At 38.7% G+C, this 25,767-nt stretch overlaps 1 protein-coding gene and 1 long non-coding RNA gene across 4 annotated transcripts; one reads left to right on the top strand and one right to left on the bottom strand.

Moving 5' to 3' along the window:
- Positions 1-25,767, bottom strand: LOC117476801 (interleukin-6 receptor subunit beta). 2 transcript variants are annotated; one of them, XM_034123555.1, is made up of 16 exons: positions 25,608-25,766; positions 16,541-16,699; positions 14,668-14,827; positions 13,835-13,888; positions 12,836-13,005; positions 12,585-12,754; positions 10,789-10,972; positions 9,522-9,604; positions 8,627-8,858; positions 7,388-7,576; positions 7,152-7,256; positions 4,387-4,533; positions 3,667-3,798; positions 3,430-3,526; positions 2,683-2,764; positions 1-1,764 (listed from the first exon to the last, which is right to left on the bottom strand). In XM_034123555.1, the coding sequence occupies exons 2-16, from the start codon at positions 16,596-16,598 to the stop codon at positions 1,102-1,104; spliced, it is 2,526 nt and encodes an 841-aa protein (XP_033979446.1). In that variant the 5' UTR covers positions 16,599-16,699; positions 25,608-25,766; the 3' UTR covers positions 1-1,101. The 2 variants fall into 2 exon arrangements, with proteins under 2 accessions (XP_033979446.1, XP_033979455.1); XM_034123564.1 differs by lacking the exon at positions 7,152-7,256 and having other exon boundaries at positions 25,608-25,767.
- On the top strand, positions 18,573-23,975 carry LOC117476811. 2 transcript variants are annotated; one of them, XR_004555284.1, is made up of 6 exons: positions 18,573-18,966; positions 21,056-21,190; positions 21,819-21,873; positions 21,984-22,066; positions 22,234-22,323; positions 23,229-23,975. It is a non-coding gene; the product is annotated as an uncharacterized LOC117476811 (long non-coding RNA). The 2 variants fall into 2 exon arrangements; XR_004555285.1 differs by lacking the exon at positions 21,984-22,066.

Genomic DNA, 25,767 nt, shown 5'->3' with positions numbered 1-25,767 from the left:
TGTTATGTAAGTATTTTAATTCTTAAATGGCTTGAATTTTACCTTTAGCAAGAAAAATAAAAAGCTTTCGAAATGTAGCTAGTTCTGTCACATGTGTTAGTCTGAAACATGGACATCTTGGACATGTTGTTATGGGAACACAAAATCACATGACCTGGCCCATGACCCACCAGACTGTTCAGTGCGTGTCACTTAGGGAATTCATCAGATAGAAACAAGGCTAAAGCTGTATGAGGAACTTTCCATAACATTTAAATGTCATGTGACACCTGTGTCACAGTGGGTCCTATTGGGTTTCGCTGCATACTAGCACGAAAAGTTAAAACAGGCCTTCTCAAACATCCGTGTAAACAGTATTTACAGAAGATGTTGTTGCGTGCAAGCAGCATTCTTCTTATTTACATTTCTCAGTATTCAAAGTATGTCTCAAACAAACTGTCCAGTATAGGAATCAGCAGTCTCTGGTAGCACAATGTCCACAACACATTATACAACCTTCACAGTGGATCAAACTAAAAGTATCACAAGTCATTTACAAATAAAACTTTGATTCTTTTCATGTTTTGTCATGTCTTACTCATACAGCGCGACTGTAATTAAAATAGTATTTTGACGTCAAGTCATGACTATACAATTTCTACAGACAATTAGCTTAGCATCAAGACAGGGAGGAAGCAGGGAAAACAGCCAGCCTCTGTCCAAAGGTAAATAAAAAAATACCTATTGTACCACAAATGATTGTTTTTACAAACGTCTTTGTTTCACAGTTCATACTACATTTTTTACCTGTGGAACCTATTATTTGGCAAGAAAGCAGGAGTATGTTTGCAATAAATGTACACCATTACTTTACATTGGGGAGGGTGCAAAAATCACAATACTTAGCTCCCTTATTTGAATTTAAAAACTAATCCAAAATCCAGTCTTCTCAGTTATTTCTACATTCATAATACTGAGCATTTAAAAATGTTGATTCACTCTCGATGCAAAGAAATGTTTTATAAGAAGTCAATGGGGTTGTACATATTATCAATTGACACTGTGATCAAACAATTAAAGTTGTATTTCCCTTTAATTAAATCAAACAGCAGGGGAGATGGGTCACACTGCAGGGAGGTAGGAGAAATCGACAAAAATAGAGTGGGAAGAAGGTGATCCCGACACACTCAAAATGTCATCGAGATGAGGGCAGGCCTGGAGCGAGGGGACAGACTTATACAGACTTTGAGAAGAAGGGTGTCTGGGTGCTGTGCCCTGGGCTGAGAAGGATTGAGAGGAGACAGGGCTCTGATGTTTGTGAAGAGGGACGTTTTTCAGCTCATCTGTTTGGTATGGAGGGGACTCAGATCTCCTGGAGCTCACAGACGGTTCACTGTCTCCACCTAGCTGCCGCTTAACGTCAGTAACGCTGACAGAGCTGTGCTGCCAGGTGTTGGATTGGAGATATGTGAGGGGTGAAGGGACACTTTGGAGCATCTCAGGGAAGACGACTTTGGCGTAGATGGAGGATATATCAGTGTCAGAGGTCGTCCTGGCTCTAGTTGGGCTTTTGATACAGTCATTCTCAGATTTTCTGGTGTTTCCAGGTGTCGGAGCTCCTGAAACTGGCAGCGAAGAGTTGCGGTGACAGAAATACGTTTGGAGACTTTTTTGATAGTCGAAGTCCTGATCTGTGTCCGGGCTCTGTAGCTCACATTCATCCAGCAAAATAACTTCAGAGTATAAGATTTCAGCCTTTTCCGCCATCGTAGGCCGCTTAATACTCTGAGGTGAAGAGACAAAAGGATTTTTTGGGGGTTAACAGTTTTTAACTTTCTGCTCGTTAAACCTGCAATAAGCAGGGAGCAGCACAATCAAGTGACACAACATTACAGTTTTTTTTATTTATTATCGTACCTTTTAAGTTGATATTGCAAACATGTTTGCATATTTACACATCCAGTACTTACAGAGAAAAGATTGTTATTAATTTCGAAATTTGCTTCTGGCCATCTAGTGACTTCAATGCACTCTGTTTTACCTCGTGTTTTGGTCTCTACCAAATTCTGAGTGAAATATGTGGCTCGTCAGCTGCTAAATTATCCACTTTGTTGGACAACTAGTCTCCAACTATGTCAGTGTGGTGGGTAAGCAGTTCTTAATGTGTGGGCCTACAGTATGCAGCAGTGGACAAAGTATTAATATTATACTTATGTAAATGAGTTATTCCACAGTGTAGAAATACTCTGCTACAAGTAAAAATCCTGATGTCAAACTATAACTAACTTGAAATTGCATTACAGAAATCTCTCTCCATTTCAAATCACGTCTCAAAACATATCTTTTCCCACTGGCATATCCACCCCTGATCACATGACACTCTGTTCTTATTGATTATATTGTCCTGTTTTTCTGCTGGTGTTTCGTTTTGTGTTTTTGTATTTCGTTCGGCGACCTTGAGAGCCTTGAAAGGCGCTAAATAAACTGCATTATTATTATTATTATTATTATTATTATTATTATTATTATTATTATTATTATTATTATTATTATTATTATTATTATTATTATTATTATTATTATTGTTAAGTATAGTACAAGTTCCTCGAAAATGTTTCTGGGTAAATGTCTAGAGTAAAAGTCCACCATTGATAGTGTGTTAGGATTTAGCAGACAGTTGATAGGAGAGGGTTTATAGTTTACCTCAAAATTAATTTTGGGGCTCCAGCGGGCCAAGCTGCTTTTGGAAGGGTTGGGGATGTCTCGACACAGCTTCTGTTTCACCCTGCAAGGTTATTTGTTAGGATAAACGTTACAGAATCAACCAAATAATTACCGGAAATGATGAACAAATATTCAAAGTAGGCCAACCAGTAAAAGTGTGACACTGAACTTGGAGTAGGAATGTGCAGAGATGGCAAAAGTACGCACATCCTTTAATCAAGTAGAAGTACAGATACTCGTGTTTAAAAATACTCTGGTAAAAGTAGAAGTACTGACTAAACTTCTTTACTCAAGTAAAAGTAAAGAAGTATGGGCTTTGAAATGTAATTAAGTAAAAAGTACCCATAACTACCAACTGTTTTAAAAAGTAACTGACCTGCCTTTATATTAATAGAATAATCATGTCATCGTTAGCTAATGAATGTTTCCATGCTGAACAACGGCAAAATGACAACGTTTTCATTGGTCAGGTAATGATGGATACACGGATCGTGTTAAGATCAAACGCAATGACTCTAAATAATAATGATCACGCAACCAAACACAGATTAAAACTAAAGTAACCAGCCTGTTTTGAAAATGTAAGAAGTCAAAGTAAAAAGTCGTCAGAAAAATAAGTAGTGGAGTAAAGTACTGATACCAGGAAAATGTACTTAAGTACAGCAACGAAGTATTTGTACTCCATTACTTCCCACCTCTGGGTATGTGTTTGTGTCGAGATCTTACTTCTTGCTCTGGGCCAGGCAGGCCATCAACACCAGCGCCAGTGAAGTCAGGATGAGAGGCAGGACGACATACAGCACTATGGAGACTTCCTCTGAGCCTTCACACACAAACACACACAGTTAACGATATACAGTAGCAATGTGTGTTCTCTTATTTTGAGGATACGGTGATGTTGTGTGTGTGTGTGTGTGTGTTTGTGTGTGTGTGTGTGTGTGTGTGTGTGTGTGTGGTAATCACCAATGTGTACTCTAGCTTTGGGTCCAGCTGCTCCGGCTCCAGCGTCGGTGTTGGCCTGCATGAAGATGTCGTAGTTCCCCGGTGACAGATCCTCCAGAGTGTACCCGAGAGCCTGACCAGGCACAGTCACTCCTGATTTAAAAAGAAAAGAAAGAGCATGTGACAACATATAATGAAATTTGATATCTATAAACAAAGTTCAATTACCCTCACAAGGACACAAAAATAAGAATAATATCTATAATCTTAAAACATTTGACAGGTTACATGTAGTCTATATCATTGTGTTTAGAAACATGTGTCATATCATCTGTAACTTTTCTGTTTCTATTCTTAAAGCTGGAAATTGGATATTAGATTGAGATTAGTATTGAGAATAATGGGAGATGTATTATAGGATTAAAATGATGCACTGAATGCATCACAAACATAACAATACACATGTGTTAACAGTCAACTTAATGGTGATCTATCTTTCAAGTCAACTGCAAATGGAAAGGACACAAACTACATACTTAATCCTAAAGAACTACAATTGAAGTGTAAAGAAATAAGATCACTGACAAAAAAGAGTGTGAGCCATTGAGTGTGTAATCATCCTACTCACAAACCCTTTCAACAGGCCTGTTAGAGTAAAGTGTTTCCTTTTACACTCAACTGTATTCATACATGTGTAAAGTGCAGGCCTGCGTTAACTTTAAATGTGTGTGTGTCACTCACTCTCAGTTGAGTGGTCTGGTGTGATGTAGAAGATTGTGAAGTTGCGGATGAAACCGTGGAGCAGCTCCACAGGAACAGGGATCCACGTGAGATCCACTTTGCTGCCGGAGATCTTCTGTACCGACACTTTAGGACCAGCTGAGGGCGCTACAGAGAGGGACAAGAGACACAGGACATGTCAAAGTCAGTCAAAGGCAAAGTCAACTTTATTGTCAATCTTTCAGTTTGTGTGTACAGACAGAGAGATCGAAATATCGTTTCCCACAATCCCGAATACAATAACAAAGATATATTAAAAAATATGTATATACCTATATATATACACAATCAACCGATACATTTATTATGCACACATTTAGACATTAATAAAATAACAACAATCAACAATCTCAATGTAGTGAGAATAAGACTGGATCCCTGTCTGTAAAGTAACTAAGTACATTCTCTTAAGTACAATTTTCAGGTACTTGTACTTGAGTATTTCAATGTTGTGCTACTTTGTATTTCTACTCCACTACAATTCAGAGGTAAATCATGTACTTTGCAGATTTGGATTACAAATGTGAAATATAATCAACAAAAAAATTAAGAGTTCCACCTGGAGTAAGTTCACAAGCTACCCTGCAGTATACAAAGTAATTAAAACTAGCTGCACCTTTACCAGCTTTGATAAACACATCAATAATTATAATCAAAACATACAATATGTATTCATCTGAAATGGGACATTCTGCATAATGACTACTTTTACTTTTGCTACTTTAATTATATTTTGATGATAATACTTTTGTTCTTTTAACTGAGTAAGACTTTGAATGCAGGACTTGTACTTGTAACAGAGTATTCCTACACTCTGGTACTTCTACTTTTACTCAAGTACAAGATCTGAGTACTTCTTCCACCTCTGGCAACAACTGATGTGGTTACAGGCTTGGGGAGTAACAGATTACATGTAGAGGGATAATTAGGTTACACAAAAAGGTAACTGTCCCTTACAGTTTCACTGGTTTATTTTTGGGATTGTTTATAGACTACTACCTAATTATGCTTAATGAAAGGCAGGTTTTTAAATTGAGATTCTTCTCTTCTTACATTTACACTTGATATTTATTTCCCTTTGGCAATCACTTGCATTGCATTTGATATTCAGCTAATCCAAAAGTAACAGAAGTAATCAGGTTACATTACTTTTATATTGTGATCCTCAGATCAGGGTACTGATTACATTTTTACACCGTTAACTAATAATTGTAAAGGATTACATTTTGTAAGTTACCCTCCCAACTCTGTATGGTATTGCATCAACCGGCTGTGAGGATATTGTCTGATCTGACAATATCGGCTTACAATTAAACAACAGTTTTATTGTTTTCTAACAAACAAGATGTTATGCTCAGGATCTTTGTGATGTTTTCTTTGTGATCACAATTGCAGCAGAGGCGGAAACCAATACAATTAAAGTTAAACCCCAGCTGGAATTCATTTGAAACCATTTGTTCCTTGTTTTTGTTTTCTTCCTCTGAAGTTAAATTGTCATGTTTGACATCTCGCAGATGTTCTTATTGAATCAAACAATTCATGACTGGGACCATTAGATAAAGAATCAACAGATGTCGAGCTCTAATTGAATCACCTCATAACCACCTCATTGCACAACATTAAGGCAAGGCAAGTTTAATATTATAGCACCTTTCAACACAAGGCAATTCAAAGTGCTTTACAAAAATGAAAGACGTTAAGAAATCGTGCAGCTGAAACCCATTATAAAAACAGTCATTCAAAAGCAAAGATAAACATAACACGTGAAAAACACAGGTATAAAATACATGAATAAAAGTTACAGTGCAGTGTAAGATATGATTAGTTCAATTAAAAGCAGCGGCAAAAAGAAAAGTCTTCAGCCTGGATTTAAAAATAGTAAAAGTTGCAGCGGACCTGCATGTTTCTGGTAGTTTGTTCCAGATATTTGGAGCATAATAACTGAACGCTGCTTCTCCGTGTTCCGTTCTCCGTCCCAGAAGACCTGACAGTTCTGGATGGTTCATAATTTAGCAGGAGATCCGAAATGTATTTTGGCCCTAAACCATTCGATGCTTTTTTAAACCAGCAGCAGTATTAGGTGATCAGCTAATATATTGGAACACTAAGCCCTAATCAATCTCTCATTTAGAGGCAACTTTTTATCATCAAGTATTGATGTTAAATTATTAAGAAGAACAATAGTATGCCTTGATTTAAAATAGGTTTATTTACAAACCTATATTATTTTAAGGTCACAATACTTCAATGCTGCTGTATTTATGACACTTAGTTTACTTAAATTGCTGCTACTCATTTTTTAGCCATGGTTGTGCACTACTTATTTGTCTTTGTTTTTATTGAATTACTAATGTCTGCTTACTTTTTTTTTTATAACTTTGTATTTATTCCACAAATATATAACATAAATGGAGATGTACATACAAAGCACACCTGCCTCAGTTTACAGTTCACTCGAATCTACACGTTATTGCTCACATACACATACATACATTATCCCTTTCCTTCTAAGTCTTGGCAAATGATACATGAATACAGACATTCATTTAAATTCTCTGACCTTTCCCTTGGTAGTCGGTACAGGTATGCTTACAGTGCTTACTCTTTTATTATTTCATGTCTCTTCCTAGGTACCTTCACCTTCAAAGGAAATGGTGCGGTCCTGGTCTGAATCTATTTGTACAGCTTGGAATGAGATAAAAAATAATTTCCTGTAGATCACGTACCTCCTTGGCGAGTATAAACGTGAGCGGTCCTGTTCTGTCTCGCCCCTCGTTCCCCATACAGCGCTCTGACAGAGACAGCGTAACACTCCATGGGCTTCACTCCCTCTAAAGCAACACAGAGAGGAAATAACTAATCAGTTGGCAATCATAGATTCTAAGATGTATCCCTCCAAAAAGTCTAAATAAAGGCGTGTCATGTTTTACTCGTTTAACTGTTGGAGGTATTGTTGGATTACCTGTGATGACCCGCTGTGTAAAGGAGCGATTCAGCAGTTCCCAGTGTAGGACGCTGCTGTTTTTCTCTCTGACTGCAAACCACTCCAACACAAAGCCATTCATGGACGGATCCACTGGAGCCGTCCAACGAACATCCAATCCACTGTCATTTAGGGGACTTACAGTGAATTGGCTCGGGGCTGCTGGATCTGAAGAGAAATAAGAAAGAAAATGAAAAAGGCATTATAAACTGTAAAAAATGAACGTTAAGAGGTTTAATATTCTGATTTCAGTATTTTTTCTATTAATCCCAATGGAAGAAAGTATGCATCTTTCCAGTAGAGTTCTAGAGACTTGGAAATCTATGCAAAGTAGCACTGAAACTATTCTGGTGACAAAGTGGAAAAAATACTTTTTATGGGATTTTGTAATGGATTTTCCTCCTTTTGACTCCCATCTTGAAGCAAGCATACCTATTTAAATGTATCAAAGTAACAAAGTATTCTTGTGGCCACTATAATCAGCATGTCAATGTATTCTTGGACTAAATACATAACCCAATGTAAATAGGTGAATCCTGACTTAAAGGTCCCCTATTATACTGTTTTTCATCAATATATTATAGGTCTCAGATATATACAAACATGCCTCTGAAGTGTTTGGCTCCAAACACCAAACAGATCATTGCAGCATCCCATAAACCCCTCCGTTTCAGCCCTGTTTCAAAAGTGCTGATTCTCTGTCTGTTACTTTAGATGAAAATAAGGAGCCACTCCCCACGCCCCTCTGAGAGATATTTGGTTAAAAAGAACACAATGGTGCTCAGGTGATAAGGTGTGGGGGGGGGGGGGTTACCTTGGTTGGTGATTGGCTAATGGTTTCACAAGCCAGAAAATCGTTCTGACATCATAAAGTGGCCAAAATCTGATCAGCTCATTTTCAGACAGGTTTTTATATAAATGGATCAGGACAAAAAGAGAAAGAATGTTTTTTCCTGAAAGTTTCCGAATCTCTTTACACAGAGGGGACACATGTTTATGTATAAAAGACATGAAAAAGTGGATTTTGCATAATAGGTGACCTTTAATAAAAGCACTTTGAGGGGTTGTAAAGAATGAAATAGCGCTATATAAAAAAGGCAGTCCATTTACTAATACATTTGACCAAAGTGTCAACAAGAGTGTTAAGAGTCTCAGGTGATGAAGTATCCATGTCTACACCTTGATTTCTGACCCATGGTTGATATAGTGCGACCCCACCTGTATCAGAGGCTCCACTGAACCATATCCGGGCTTCAGACGAGGCCCCTGCCGAGGTGGAGGCCGTCAGGGCGCAGGAGCACCGTCCAGCAGGAAGGAGCAAGCTACAGGAAGTACTCGTAAGGTGCAAATCTCTGCAGCTCCTGTGATCATTCAGGACGTGAGAGCCCTCTGTCTGACACGTCACGTTGTAGAAAAGGACTCTGCCATTTGCTAGAGAGTGAGGCAAAGGCTGTAAACCATGAGAGAAAACAACAAGCAAGAAGAACATGTGAGCAGCTGTGAGATGATGGAGGTTTAATCAGAATATCCTTATATATAAACAGAGATTGTATGAAATTAAATTCCCTCTTTCTCCAGCTATTTCAGTTTGGTTGAATCAGACTATAACGCAATAAAAAGGTAGTTTCAGATAGAAAACAAATTAGGGGCTGGCATTGAGGAGATGTAGTGATGGTGATTAAAAACTAATCAGATCCGAAAGTTATTAAAACGAAAAACGCTAAAGCTCAAAGCAATGAAAGGAGTCAGTCATGATGCAAATGTACACACACACACACACACACACACACACACACACACACCACACACAACACACACACACACACACACACACACACACACACACACACACACACACACACACACACACACACACACACACCACACACACACACCACACACACACACACACACACACACACACACACACACACACACACACACACACACACACACACACACACACACACACACACACACACACACACACACACACACCACACACACACACACCCACACACACACACACACACACACACACACACACACACACACACACACACACACACACACACACACACACACACACACACACACACACACACACACACACCTTCCAGAGCAGTGTGATGAGCCTCCAACCCTCCTTGTCTGTCTGTCTCACTTGCCTCCAGAAGGCTGGTGCTGCAGATGGAGCTGGTAAATGGAAGAAGGGGACTATAAGTTAAGGTACAGTAGAACGTGTCAAGAGATAACAGCAAGTTCAGACAAGTTCAGATATTATATTGTTCTGGACCCCACCCTGCAGTTCCACAGAAAATTGATGACTATGCACATTGCTGATGTGAGGACTTCCTCTAGTGCCAACATTCACTGAATGGCTTGGCACAGGCTTTTCTAGACAGTCATGGGGTGTTTCTCAATGACGAGTATGCTTGCTTGGTAGCACATGTCTGCCGAGCGTCTTGCTTCAGAAGCGAGGCAAGAATATTTCCTGGCATTCGGAAAACGAAGAGTGGAACAGGCGAGCAAGTGTGCAGGTGTGCGTCATATGAGAGGCCCCGCCTTACATTTTCTGCCACAGATTTGGGGGATTTTAAGACTGCGGAGTCTACACATGTGCAGCCTCGAAATTTCTCGCTACGAAGTACGCCGGGCTCGGTAGAATTCCAAGTATCCTGGACATTGGAACAGTCCTTCGGCGGCACTCGATGACGTAGTATGCTTGAAATAGTGGCTCTGGAGCAGCTTTACTCGACATTGAGAAACACCCATGGTGTCCAGAGGAGAAGTCCTAAACGTAGCATCAACAGGATGTGACATTTGTGGCTTCATGGGGAATGTCTCTTTGGGACGGATTAAAGAGGACTTAGTATTCACACATCACGTAGACAAAAAGCTATTAAAAAGACAGCATCAATGAGGAAAGAGGGAATGCCACAAAAGTTTCAACTACATTTGGATAGTAGTTAAAACATTTGTGGCATCCAACCTTACTTGGATTTTAGTAAGGTTAAAAATACTTTAAAATGTAGCCAATACAATTTTGGATTAATAAGTAAGTGTGCTGGATTAATTGCCTTAAAAACATGGCACACATCCATGAATTTACTTTCCTGCCATTATATCTGGGCAGATTTTCCATTTGTCAAATACTTGGTTTTATGGCCAAATACCTGAGAAACATGACATTACCATCAGCCAATGAGTACATAATTAGCATGCTGACCTTTAACCGCAGAGCTGCAAGCATAGCTGTAGTTTCAACCCTAACTATTTCATCGTAATATCCTCTACTGGCTTTCTTATAGAGTAGGAGCTACAGCGATAAAGAGTTTCAACACACGGTACACCATTTTGTAAAGTCAGTTTCCGCTCACCGTCCTCTCCTGTCCTCCCCTGGCAGGTGTTGCTCCACGGGCTCCAGGGACTCTCTGGGCCCCTGAAGCGATGACGGAGCCGGATGTTGTACAAAGTGTCCGGCCTGAAGATACAAACTTCATAACAGACGCTGTCACCTGTCACCGTCACATTTTGGACCTGAGGATGGATCTGTATAGCCTCCTGAGACCCAGAAAGAAAAAGGTTTCAAATTTCCTTTTATTTTTGATCACACAAGTCTTTAGGGAGGTATAAACATTATGACTAACAAAAACTAAAAATATATATTTTTATTTTTGTTTTATTGTGTGTCCTTTGTAGAGGACATTGGGTGTTAGTTATGTGAAGCATAGTATACAAACAACATTAACATACAAGTACATTTAGACAACTTTAGAGCACAACAACTCAATGCAACACATATTGAGCCCTCATTTGTAGTACTCCATCCTTTTTTGAAATGCAGAGATACATCTGACACTTGAGGCACTTGATGTATGCTTTCCCACTGCATCCGTCTGCCATGAACCCTACAGAAACCTAAGTGTTCGTTTTGGCCCATAGTGGACTCCATTTGTGTTGTGTAAAATGGGGGAAATAAAAAGTTAGCAAATCCCCATGTCCTCCTCAGAGGACATTCATAAAAACATGTAGTTTTAGATCAAATAAGTATTACACTGCTCTGAAAACTCACTACACTAACTCCTAAGATGTTCCCTTACTATAATTAATTAAAAATATTGAACTCACAAAACACTGGTAATTACAAAATTACAAACTTACCATTTCTCTTTCTATAAACAGTGCTTGTGTTGATGGACGCCATTTTGAAATACAATGAAATTATCTTTTTCAAAGCCACACCCCCACATATGTCATATGTTTGGAAAGCCCAGGATGTCCTGTGTGGAGTACAATTGGACTTAATGCTGTGGCATGTATAACCTCAAAGTAATGGACCAAAAACCACATCTTGAAGCAAAGATGCTCCACAGAGGACAAAAATGAATGGGTGGGTCTCTGGAGGATATGATAAATAATACGGAAAAGTAAGGTGCGCGTTAGAGGAAGCTTCACATTTAGTCTTTCCTTAAATTAGTCTTTATTTTAAAACAGTACTACTTAACTTTATTAATAAAACAGCTTAACAGTGTTTTAACTAACCAGGCAAGGAAGCCTAACAGGTTTTTACATTTTGTCCCAGTTTCTTAGATTTGTTGGGACATCCTTTGGATCTATCCCAAAACATTTAAAGGGGCCCTATTGTTCTTTGTTGGGGGTTTCCCTTTCCTGTAGTGTGTTTGTGGCAGCGGGGTGTGGTTAGGGCGCCGGCTGCTGGAGTGAAGGGAGTGGCTCGGCCGGAGGCCAGACAGCTGATCAGAATCAGGTAATCAGTCACTGAATAAAAGCATGTGGTAACCTGGTTCTGGTCTGTCTTGCAGTAAGCTGGATCCTAGAAGGACGCCAAAGGACCTGTGAAGGATCCCGCACGGGCAACGTGTTTTGTGTATGTTTAACAATAAACCCCTGTGTTACACCCAAACCCTGCTCTTTCCGTCCCTCATTGAACCCCGTGTGAGCGGAGAGGCCCACCGTGTTATATAGGGTTTTGCAAAGGCTGAGTTTCTCTCCCACACTCTGCCATGGTATCTAGATATTGTAAATTTGGTCTCGACTTTGAGCAACATGTTTCCATTTCTGAAAAAAATCTACACCCTGCCCCTTAACTTTATTGCTGAATGTGTTCCTTTATGCAAGTGTCATTTTGTTTTGTGTGTATTTGGGAGTGTCAGACCTGCCCCTGTGCTGTGAAGTTGAACTCTATCTGGGAGTTCAGTTTTCCCGCTTTGATTTCAGAGGGAGCCACAGGAAACACGGACAAGGTGCGTCTCCAGGTTACAGTCAGACACCGAGGACTTCCGCCGACTGACTTTGTGCTTGTCAAATCCGCTGGAGGCAACATCACTGAGAAAGAAAGGGAGAAATCAGTGAGATGGAAAAGAGGAAAAATAACATAGTTAGTAGAAAGAAGTACAAGGGCCTCACCTTCAGTCCTGCCTAACTGACAGCGGGGTCGGGACGTGATGTTATGTTTGGGGCCGTGTGCTGTGATGCTGATGCAGAAGCAGTTCCTCACGTCAGTACTTTCTAACGCCGCCGTGCAGCGGGTGTTAGGCGTGATGCAGGTGAACTTTTTGTCAGAGCTGTTTGGTGGTCTGTGCTTCCCCAAATGCACATACAAATAGAAATACATACCCATTAACACAAACAGAAGCATTTTAAAAACAAGGTTCATCCGAGTCCTCAAGTCAACAAGCAGACACACAAACAGGCACAAAACCACAAGCCCTGTCAGTCACACACACATTACCTTGCACACATCACAATACTGCTCACACACACATGTCTCCCACTCAATACCATCTGAAATGTTGCAACATTCACTTTGGCACCAAAAAAAAGCTGAAGAGTTGATGTGGACGCTGTGTGATTCTTATCATCTCAGTGCAGCATACCAACAGTCACACCAATGTGAGATTCAAAGCAGATTATAAACTGAGGCCTTCGCATGTAACAGACAGAATAATAACAAGCTAAAATGCAGACACAAACTAAATCAAATTTGCTTTTCTTATGAACCCTATAGAACCCTCAGGTCTTCTGGTGCGGGCCTTAATCATGCCTCAAGTTCAAAACAAAGACCCTCGTACGGAATTATTACGGCCCCTGAATGTGGAACAGCCTCCCAAGAGAACTGACGGCGGCAGAGGGGGTTCATACTATTGAACGCAAACTAAAGACTTGAATTGTATTTATTAATTCATTAATTATTTTAGAAAGGGAGAAACTCCCACTGGAAAGAACTTTGGGATTGTAGCCTTGGCAGTCCTCTCATGTGCACAAAAACCTATATAACACACTACAGAAAAGGGGACCCCCCCCCCCCAAAACTTAATATGGCCCCTTTAAGTTTTAGTCCATGATGCTAAACAACAAAAAACTAATATTAAGCAGGAGTACGGAGGATGAGTTGAGGAGTCTTACAGCCGGAGGAAGGAATCTGTTGTGCAGTCTGATGAGAGGATGCCCTGTGTCGAACTGCAGGCAGAAAAATAAATGTTGGGTTAGAAGGTACAGGTTGGAAGGAAGAGTAGTTAAGCTATCTGCATAATAGGTGATAGGTGAGTTGGGCTTTTAGGGTACATTACGATGAAGCAATCAGATTAATTTAGTGGAAAGGATTTCCAAGTACAGCATAGACAGATCCTGTCTGATATCAAAGGTACATCTGAGACACTATCAGATACTATGTGTTTCCTGTTTACCAGCCACTCAGTTTAAAAAACGCTCGTTTCAGACGTTTAATCTTGACAGGCTGTAGAAATGTAAAATGGAAGCGGTTTATCAAGTAAAATGTTAAAAAATGTAATTTGTTTGTCATTTTTTCTGTGGTATCTGCATCCACTGTCGCACATGTTACTGATGATAATGAATTAAACACTCTTTAGAAAAAACATAACTAAATGATAGGTCATAAAAAAAATTAAGAAAGGTTAGGATGAAAAGTGTGTTGCTGACAAATTGGGGAAAAGAATTGAGAGACAGTTCAAGAACAAATTCTTCCTATTCTACCCAGATACATGATATCACAATGGGGTCCTCAAATGGGGTCGTCAAATAATATTTATATTTATATCATCTCAATAAATAATCTTTCATCAGAAAACCAGTCTCTCCTCGTCTGACTGAATAATCCTATCCCATTAAAGTCACACATTGACTAGAAAACAACCGTATCCCCCAGACAATAAAAACAAACATTTTATAACAAAAAGCTGATCATGACTTCCAACATATTTAAGGAATGTTTTGCTCACATAAAGACCAGTTGAACTTGCAGAGTGTACTGAGTCGTGTGGTTGTCTCCGGCCTCCCAGTGGCAGGTGACGTTAGCCCGATTCAGGAACACACAGCGGAGCAGCCGCGGGGCGTGGGGGTGCGCCTCGGGGGGCGTAACGGAGAAAGCTGGAGGCAACGCTGGACATGGAGAGAGGCTGGAGTTAACGACATTAAGAGGTCACCTATTATGCAAAATCCACTTGTTCATGTCTTTTATACATAAACATGTGTCCCCTCTGTGTAAAGAGATTCTGAAAGTTTCAGGAAAAAAGATTCTCTCACTTTTTGTCCTGATCCATTTATATAAAAACCTGTCTGAAAATGAGCTGATCAGATTTTGGCCACTTTATGATGTCACAACGATTTTTTTGGCTTGTGTAACCATTAGCCAATAACCAACCAAGGTAACCCCCCCCCCCCACCTTATCACCTGAATCTCCTCCTAGAGCACCATTGTGTTCTTTTTAACCATATATCTCTCAGAGAGGCGTGGGGAGTGGCTCCTTATTTTCATCTAAAGTAACAGACAGAGAATCTGTCTTTAAGGGGAACATTCTGCAAGTCATTGATGAGAACGTTGGCATAGGAAACACCTTCGGGGAGAACGTGGGTTTAACTGGTAGCAAATAAAGAAACAAAAGAAGGAGAAACTTGGGAGAGATAAGGTGTCTGTGAATCTGTGTCATCATCCAACTGTTGCTAAACGGCAGCCCTTCAATCCTCCACAAACTTATTGAAACAAACCCCTGGAGAACTATCTCCATCTAATCAGGCACGTAGGATGAACATGATTCATATTCTGTCAAATACTTGTGCACAGAATGCCATTGCTATTTTGGCCTGAGGCCTTCTTAGACAAGACTGTACAAGATGATTGCCTTCATTTCACAACATGATCATACTACGCTTTACAAACCAGTTGCTTGAGAGCATACTTTTTACCCTGATTTAACTTCAACGTGTTTCCTTTGCTCCTGGTGGTCAATATTTGCTACCATTTACTTCTTTGTTTTTCTTTATAATTTGATTGTTGCTGTTGAAGGAATAATTAACCAACGCTATGACTATTTTTATAAATCAATTCCTCCAGTGTTACCAGTGTTCTTTTTTCTTCTCTCATATGACTCCTAAGTGAACAGATAAAACTCTCAAATGAGTTTGAGAAGTTGTGAGCATATGACTGGTAAATAAGACTAATACTGCACGGGTTGCGTGACGATTTAACGAACGGGTATTTTAATATAGTTTTCCTTTTTTAAACAAATGTATTCTATTAATGAAAGATTTCTGCATTTTGACAATGTTCAGATGGTGAGTCATTTCACAATTAGAAATATTCAGTTGTAGCTGTGTCACAATGTAATGTTTTATTTATTCCTGATGGTCAATATTTAATAGTATCACGCTTTTTGTCTTTTTCATAATTTTCTGAAATAGAATCAAAATAAAAAACGTAATTATTTCTAAAATGTTGAGAAGTAAACTGCTCTTTAAACTATTTCATATTTTTGGGGCAATTTGGCGTCACAACGTTCCTATTAGGCTTAACTGCTAAGCTTCTTTTCACCAGACACACTGATGAACTGCATCTTTAAAACCAGATGAAAAGGTAGGCGGTGTTTATCCAACCCATTGATGCATTGTACGTGTCAAAACAAGAAAAACAGACAGCACCATGATTAGTTGTGGTAGTAACTACCCTCCAGCCTGCTGACATGATCTAATTTACATAATGAATCAACACCCGTCTCAAATAATAAGGATTTGCATCCTCCAGTTCTTATGGCAGTGTCCCAAATATCTCCATAGTTGCATGTTTTTCTCTGGATTTAAAAAAAGGGAATATGTTACCCAGAGTGAGTCCGGCCCCCAGTAGGCAGGTCCACAGCACGGCCCGGGGCCACTCCATATACTCCCCCCCCCGTATATCCTGGGGGTTCAGTCCTGCTCACTCACTGTCTGCCATCCCACCAACAAGCTCTCAGCGCAAACACCCTGCATGTTGAACATCTTAGAACAGGAAATACATACAGTGGTGTGAGAAGTAATCACATATTTTACTTATAGTACCAATAACAAATTGTAAAAATACTGTTACAGGTAAAAGTCCCACAAGATTTTTGATGCGTTAATGTGTCTATCACAGCTAAAGGTGGAGCTATTTTAAGTGACTTTGTTGCTGATCTTAACCTATTATTACTCAAAACTTGAGTAAATGTACTTTACTACAACTCTCACCTCTTTTAAATTACGATTTTAAATGTCAATTTATATTTTGTGATTCCGCTGCACTATATCTTAAGGCTCTCTTTATTTTTGGAAAGCACTTTGAATCGCCTTGTGTTGAAAGATGCTATTTACATACATTTACCTTACATCCAACAGTGAGAACATAATGTCAAATTTGACAAAGATTCACCCGGTGAAAGGGCCAGATGTCCAAGAATGACTCAGTGTAGAGGATACATTTCATCATTTTGCTTGTAAAGCTTCCTGTGTAGTAGTTCACTACAACATTTGGATTGTTTTGAGCCCTAGCTGTTATTCAAATTGGCGTTGCCACATAGGAAATGTGTCAGTATACAAAATGCAGCAGTTTGTACAAGAAGAGACTATCTGACTTCCTATGGTGGGTCTAAAGGGTGTTTGTGTTTACAATTCTCTGGTTCATCCATCATAATAAAGACTAAACATCAGGTCTAACCTTTTATGATTATTAGCATTTTAACTTCAAGAGAGTTCAGGCTTATTATGGATCATCCCCAAGGACAGGTGTAATATAAATAATATAAATCTAAAGTAAAAGCTCTTCAATGAATCCAATCTTTGTGAAGCTTGTAACGCTTCGGTTGATGTAACCCCACACTGAAAGATCTTGATTCAACTCTTTTTTGGAGATGTTGGTTAAAGTAGAATTGTACTGGACTGCTTGGTGACACTTTCCTTTATTTCCCCTACATCTATTTGATACAGTGTCAACAAAACAAGAGCACTGCAAGCTTCACAAGTATACACCTTTTCTCTCTTTCTATAAAACACTCACATCTATTTCTTGTTTAAAAGCAGAAATACAACGACTAACCTGTATTTATAATTTTTCACCATAAAAGTTCAGAGCACTTGTTGGACAAACGAATGACCCCTGTTTCATATTATTGGATTATTATTACTGCACATTTCAGCAGCAGTTTATTTTGCAGCTGGTCGAGGTGATGTTTATTACATATATACAGAAATATATGTATATTGAATTTTCTATTTTTAATAAGTACAATTAAAGCTGCAATATATCGTTTTTAATACATTCATCTACTTTTTTCTTTGTTAAACGAGTATTCTGAGCAAATTCCCATCACAAGCTACTTGATCATAAAATGAAACTGTTATCTTAGTAATGTACACATTGTGTTTTTGAGGTCATTTACTAACCTTACACTATATTGTAGACACATATTTATATACGAGTAGGAAAAATCCACATTATTTTCTTTGAATTACAAATAAAGTTGTATTATTACTTACAATAACTATTGCATTATCTTTTATATATATATATATATATATATATATATATATATATATATATATATATATATATATATACATGTGTAGCATTTGAGTTCCTACTTCATGTCGCCTTAAGGAGTAATTTTACTTCCTACATGTCATTTTTTTGAGCGGACAGGTGTGTGTATGGCACTACTTGTGCAACAGGTGAGTGGGTGAATGAATGGGGAGAAGTTAAACCAGAAAGAGTGTTACATATTTAAATGTTTAAATAGTTTTCCAACAAACCAGCCTCCAAAAGACTAGCAGTACATTACATTTGAAAGGATATATTATATAACAAGTCTCAAATCTTAACATCTTACACTGAAAAAAAGGACTTTTTGGCTTTGTAAATATTACTTTGATTATATGTTTAAATTCTACAATACATTAGTATTTCAGTAATTTTACTCCAAATGTCTCCTTTTATTTAATGTGTTACTTGTGTTTCTATGTAATTTTGAATCTTCATTTTGATAAGTGAATTTTAACAATAGCACCAAGTAAATATTACCTAAATTATTGTATTGACTGTACAACCTGTTAAATCTATTAAAATGTACATGGGAAATGCAAGTTAACTGTGGGTGACGTCATAGGAGAGTATTTCCCGCACGTTGCCCCCGCAGACATGCACGGACAGTCTACTCAGAAGGTTGACATTTGAGTGGAACTTGAAGACTGCTTGGTCGACCATTTCATTTGAATATTCATCGATGTGGAGTCATGTGAGTATGTTTATGTGCTTGGTTAACTTGTTACATTCCTATTAGCTTGTCAACTGAAGTCAGTATTTGGTTATTAAAAATGTAAGGCTAAGTTAGCTAACATTAGCTGGCTAACTAGCTCATTATCGTGCTAGCAAACTTAGCCCGGTTTCATGCAAGTTGCACACATCAGATATAATATATTTTTTTTAATGGCTTATTTGAAGCTTCAAAGTTGTCGGCTACGACAACATTCGCCGTTTATAATGGAAACTATGGCGCACTTTTTAAAATTTGAATAGTTTTTTATTTCGGGAGAGGGGGGTGTTCATGGCTCCAGCTCGACAAAAGAAATACTCAACAGTATGTGCGACGCTACGTGATGCGGTCAGTTTCACTGCAGCCTAGAGAAGGACAAAGTGGTCAAGGAATATTATATTTGCAATTAAATATGAACAGCGCGATTTAAAAGGTAAGTGTGTCTGTGTGTTTGCCTCGATGGATTCACTGTTGGCGCTTTTCCAGTGCAGCACTTAGCACAGTTTGGTTTGTCCCGGCCCGTAACAACATACTGATACCGGTTAGTAAAAACCATGAATTAATGCTTTGACAAGTCTGCGGTTTGTACTTGTTTCACTTTTGTCTAGTTTCTGAACAAATATGAGGAGCTGTGAGCTCTGAGTGCTAACAGCTAACGGCTGATGTTCCGGTGTGAACGCGGCTATTGAAGATTCCTGCAGTACAGGAAGTGACGATCCTGAACACGTTTTTTTCCCGGCCCCCCGAAGGACTCATCACGGAGGTGATGAGTCCGCTCACCATGCACTTTGGGTCGGCCTTGGTCAAGCCCTTTTGACCCCCCCAGCCTGGTTCTCGTAAAAGCCATTTTTCGCTCAAATGATACCATGGAAGAATGTAACGGGAGTTGACAGGGGACTCTCCCCGCCTCACGAGTGCCTATTTTCGGACACTTTTTTTCACATTTTCCCCGGTTCTATTCATTTTTATTTTGTTGGCTATTTCACCCGGTTCCTTCTAACTGGGACACTGCCCGGTCCGGGTGTCCCCCCACGGCCAGTGTCCAGCCCCCCCTCCCACTCATCCATATATTAACAGATTTTGACATGTTTTGTTGCATTTTTCTCCTCTCCGCTCTGTGATCGAATGGCAAACGCGACCCACCATGCCCACGGCCTAGTTCTGCTGCTCTGGCGGTTGGTTCTTCCGAACTGCGGGTTAGACTCTGATGACCGGGAGGGTGTGCTGCGTTGGGGTGGGGGACTTCCCCCACTTTGCGTGTCTCTTCCTTCCCGGCCGGCCGACGACGCACGGTCTGACTGGTCCCACCACGGGTCCCGCAGCGGGGTAGAGGTTCAGGGCTGGAACCTCCCCACCTCCGCCGCGGTGCACCCGGCCAACACGGTTGTTTGTCGAACCCGCCACTGTTGTCTAGCGGGTGTAACTATACAAGATATCGTTATTTATTTATTTATATAAAAAAATATATATATATATATATATATATAATAAGTGTCATTGCGATTTTATTTTGTATTAGCGTGCATTTCCTGTTCGGAAAGTGGTGCTGTACTGAGAGTAAACAATACAATTGAAACAGTCGAGGGGAACGTGCACCTTTTGCACACAAACAAATTGCGTTTGTTTTGCTAATGTACCATTAGCTCCTGGGTTTTAGGCGGCGGAAGTGACGTAATCTGCCACCCAGGACAAGAGATAAAAATAACGCCATACTCAGAGAATGTATTCCTACGGTTTAAAACACATTATTGTACATTAAAGTTACATTCTGATGATTAGTGACATTTCATTTTATTTATTTCATTATTTGAAAAACAAAACACTTTCCACTAGGGAGGAAAAGGTCGGCGCCCTTTATTGACCAGCCGCCACTGATAACAATACTATTTCTGTGTCTCATATATATTCATCCTTTCATATATATATATATATATATATATATTCATCCTTTTTTACTTTATATTAATTGCAATGTCTTCTATAGTAACAGTGACTTTAATGATATAGGGCTAACTAGATGTGCTTGCATTATGTTAGCTAATCATGCTTATCTGTTCCCTTCCCTTTTCAGTTTTGTTTTTGTTCTTAGGCAACATTTCATTTGATGGTTGGTGTTTTCCTCCAGCAGCCTGTTGAAATTACAGTGCCCTCTCACTGTACAACAGCATCAAGTTACAACAGCAAGACAAGACACCTGACCATGGAGGTAACTTTACAAATAATTGTATATTGTGTAGGGCTAGGTAAATTAAAAAAGTCGTCAAAACCAACATTCTTAATCTGTTACCGACCAAATTTCAGTCACATCGATAAGTTATGTGGTCACACTTAGTCTTCAGCCAACACCATACAAACAAAGCTAAATGTAAATACTGTCGAAAAATAGCAGATTAGCACAGCCTTTAAGTAGCGTTTAGTGTGCATTGGGTGGCGGAGGAAGGGAGATGGTGTGGCAGAGCTCAGAGAGGTATAAATTCTGCTGTCTGAGTAAATGTAGTGATACATTTACTCAAATTTGAAAAACACAAGGAGGTTAAGAAGCTATGGATAAAGCAGTTATGAAGAACCGGATGTCTGTCATTGTATTGAAGGGTTGTATTTTGGATAAAAGTATTATTACGTTATTTTTACTTTGCGTATTGATTAGCCTTGAATGCAGTGACAAGTTGTATGTATACATGTGTGATAGAATTATTTTTTTAAATAACATTTTACATGATAAAAATGGCTCTGAATGTATATTGATGTGTTCATATTTAAGCAATAAATTGCAAGACAGTAAGTTCTGTAATTTACATAATTAATTTATAATGTACTTTCTATATATTTCACAGGTTACCAAGGGAAATTGAGTCATTCAGCAATTTTGTCTTCGACAGCTAATGCAGAGTAAGTTGATCAACTCAGTACTGTTAGAAGTTTAAGTTGACATAAATGTTTTTGTAACATGGTTTAGTTTCAAGAGGTTTAAAGATTGAATTAATTTGTGTTTTTTTCAGATTCCACTAGATGGGTGTGCAAAACATGTAGCTTTGAATCTAACAAAAGGACAGGATTGTTAAAGCACTACAGGCTAAAACATGTAACTGGTTTTAAGTTAAATGTTTATCAACTCATTTGTATGCACAGCTTGATCCTGCTTTGCATCCTTGCACCTAGTTGGTGACTTCTTTTGTAGCAGGTTCAATTGACCATTACGCAACATCTTTTGCTTTCTCTCTACAATAATGTACTTGTCTGTTTTAACAGCTACATGTAGAAGATAGACGAGATGCCATCATCCGCTGCTTGATGGAGTTCCTTGGAGAGTCTACAGAGGAACTCATCAAAGACTACCAGGTAAATGTTCTGATGATTGTTGTATCCATAAACATGTTGTCTGTTCTTCAATATTTGTAAATGGATATCTCTACAGGTTAGTGACTCATGCTAGTATGTGGAAAAGGCATGTCTTTTTAATTAAGTTTAACATTTAGATGAAATAAATTGGTATTTAATATATTTAAAATAAAAGCAAACATTTTACTTTATTCCATTCATTCTTTTTTTCATTCTTTCTCTAATGATCTTTTTTTACATTCTGATTCATAATTTGGTTTTCAGTAGAATTGAAGATTTGAGCCTTTAAACCTCCGATCCCACCTCATTTTTGCTAAACTGAATCCAGTACTATACCAGCTTTTACTTCCTGCTTGGAACAGAGCAGCTTTTTTAAACCAAGAAATAAAAAGTGACTACAAATTCCCTACATAACTTACCTCGTCTTTATCTACAAAAGGAAAGGAACTATAAAATCAATAGTTAGTTAAATACTAGGGCTGAACGATTAAAAAAAAAAGATGTAATTGCAATTATTTTAACTGATATTGCAATTGCGATATCAGGAAATGATCATCATTATTCTCATTTTCATTGAAACATTTTTAAATGATCATGGTGTGATTTTTGCGAGGATTTGTAGCAAACAAAAATGTTTTCTTTAGACTGTAGAATATGATGTGTAGGCATCTCTGCAGCACGACAATATTACATTTAAAATGCTACTTTGACACACATTTTTCCTTTTACAAATATCGCACCTGCTGCGATTTGAAAATTGTTGTAGGCAATATTGCAGTTTCGATAACATTTTGATTGATTGTTCAGCACTTTAACCTAATGAATCACCTTTTGCATATTCAGTCACTTAAAAGAAAACATGTACAGTATAGTGTATCTCAACACCAATTCACATGTTTTGACAGGATGTGAGCAAAGAAATCGTCAGAGGACTATGCTGAGCACGTCATGAAAATAGTTGTCCTCCGTGGAAGTGCAGCACACGAAGGCCCTGCCGATGTGTCCATCATCATCGAGGGAAGTGAGGTTCTTGATGACTGCAGATGTGTGTCAAAGGCTTGCCTTCTGCTCATGGGCTTCATATATGCAATGAACTTAAGTTATCCACCGAAGATGAAATACACTTTTGAGGTATTTCAGAAGCTCTTTCTTGAGCTAAATGTCCTGAAGATGTCTCCAAAAGTCCATGCATTGTGCAACAAACTTGTAGCCTAAGTGTATGCAAAGGTGTTTCTTCAACTTGCAGTTCAGAGGAAATACTTGGTATTTATGGTGTCGAGCAACAGTGACCTTTTTCATATGATTTGCCTGAGCCCACTTTGTACAACTACATGTTTTGTATATTGTTAAGATAATGTTTCAAAACCTTGTTTAGGGGGTTCTTGACACAGCACTTTTTAGTTTCCCCTGGAAACAGTTTCATTTGTTGTGCTTTGAGTATTTGCAGCTCAATGAGGCACTTGTCAAATTGGTGAAGATTTTTTCTTCATTTGATTGTGTTTTGTATGTTTTCTTGAGTGCGTTGAATTCTCAGGGCCACTGTACAACTTCATATTGTGTAATTATTCTCTATAACCAGGGGTGCACACAACTTTCTCAGTGAGGTACTCAGATGAGTACCTGGAGTCAGTGTTTGGTACTCCAACTTCTGGCGATTGTCAACGGGGGGGGGGGGGTAGTGGAGTACAGAGCTTCGGAGCTACAGAGTGTGCACGTTGTGATCAGCTGTTTTAGCGCAGGGCTGCTGTACAGACCGACGTTAACAGCAGCCCTGTCTGTGCACACGGAGACACGGTGATCTAACCGCCTTCTGGAAAAGCTTCACATGTACGTCGGTACGCAAATGCGCTTTGTGACACATGTGACGGTACGCATTTCAGATTGTTGCCGCGCATGCGTACCTGCGTACCAGTTATGTGCACCCCTGTCTATAACACTAAAAGCAAGGGATGTCAGGGATGAGTGATTGCACTTAGTTTTCTTGCAAAGTCATTGTACTGTATAGATGTGCTGAATATGATCAGGGCCACATGTGATTTATTTTTTTTAAGTCGGAATTCTGACTTGAAAACTAAAATAATTAATGTTTTGAGCATGGCCCTAATCCTATTCCATAAAAATGACACTTTTGTAAATGTCATTGGACATTTTATCTGAGATGTACTGAAATAGATCACTGTGAATTCTGTCCTCAGGATCAGCCAGAGAATGTTGTTTTAAGAATGTTTCATCTTCACTGAGACTATCGGTAAAAAGTGTTCTAACCATTCTGTTTAGCTGCACCGATGTAGGTGCTGTGTGCACCAGATTGCATATGTTTAAACCATTGTAAACTGTTGCTTAGTCCTGGCTGGTACCAGTGTTTCAAAACATAAAGTTGCTGTTTTAAAGAGTACATTGTTTCATGTTTTGTATGCCCATATTTAACAGGGTATTGCTGTTAAAGGTAGAATACATATTATGTAAATATTACTTATATATTTAAGTAAAAAATACTATGCAATAGTGAGTACACTTTTAAATAGAAGAAGAAATATTATGTAAATATTACTTATATATTTAAGTAAAAAATACTATGCAATAGTGAGTACACTTAAATAGAAGACGAAATATTATGTAAATATTACTTATATATTTAAGTAAAAAATACTATGCAATAGTGAGTAAAATTAAATAGAAGAAGAAATATTATGTAAATATTACTTATATATTTAAGTAAAAAATACTATGCAATAGTGAGTACACTTAAATAACAAAAACAGAAAGCACAGTAAAGTTTACTTGTGTACCTGTTGTTAGAAACACTTCTGAACTGTAAGTAGAATTTACTTGAAATATAGGTTGTTAAATTTACTTACAATTTCTGCGTGGAATATTGTTACAGAGGTTTTTCTAAGTAAATGTCACTCCACTTTTTTTTCAGTGTAGAAGCTTGAACCAACATTTCTTTGCGTGACAATATAAATACAAAGTGTCGCAAAAATAAATTTATATTTCAATCAACCAGTCGATTAATCAACGTATCCTCTCAGGTCTAATTACAGTCAAAGCAATCTCAATACATCCAAAACCCCACAACTTCCCATCACATCAAGCAAGCTATATTAGGAATACACATCTGAATGTCTGAGTGAGTCCTTCTGTGACTACATGTACTTGTTGAATAGTTTTGACACTTCACTTACACACACAACCCACTCAGGCTTCGCGAGACATTCACGGAAAAGTTGAAGACACGAGCGCTAAATAAAACACATGAAAAGGTTTGAGTCAAAATCACTTACCGGTGCGAGCTCGACCAACACGCGCCGCTCCGAGTCCAATGACCGACTTGATGGATCTGAGGGATTACTAACACCCGCCTTCCAGCGTCAACACATGTTAATTGTGAGGTTTCAAAACTGCGGGTCGCGGACCGCTGGAGCCTGGAGGACCGTGGAGTTG

The sequence above is a fragment of the Trematomus bernacchii genome, unplaced genomic scaffold (genome assembly GCF_902827165.1).
Source record: "Trematomus bernacchii unplaced genomic scaffold, fTreBer1.1, whole genome shotgun sequence".
In the NCBI taxonomy this organism is placed as follows: Eukaryota; Metazoa; Chordata; class Actinopteri; order Perciformes; family Nototheniidae; genus Trematomus; species Trematomus bernacchii.
The sequence above is the reverse complement of the archived record's forward strand: the minus strand, read 5'-3'. Positions and strand labels throughout refer to the sequence as shown.

Coding starts and splice junctions, on each gene's coding strand:
- LOC117476801 (XM_034123555.1), bottom strand. CDS start 16,598: ATGGAGTGGCCCCGGGCCGTGCTGTGGACCTGCCTACTGGGGGCCGGA. Junction 8,859..9,521: donor TCATCACACTGCTCTGGAAG/GTGTGTGTGTGT, acceptor CATGGTTTACAG/CCTTTGCCTCACTCTCTAGC. Junction 7,257..7,387: donor TACACAGCGGGTCATCACAG/GTAATCCAACAA, acceptor GTGTTGCTTTAG/AGGGAGTGAAGCCCATGGAG.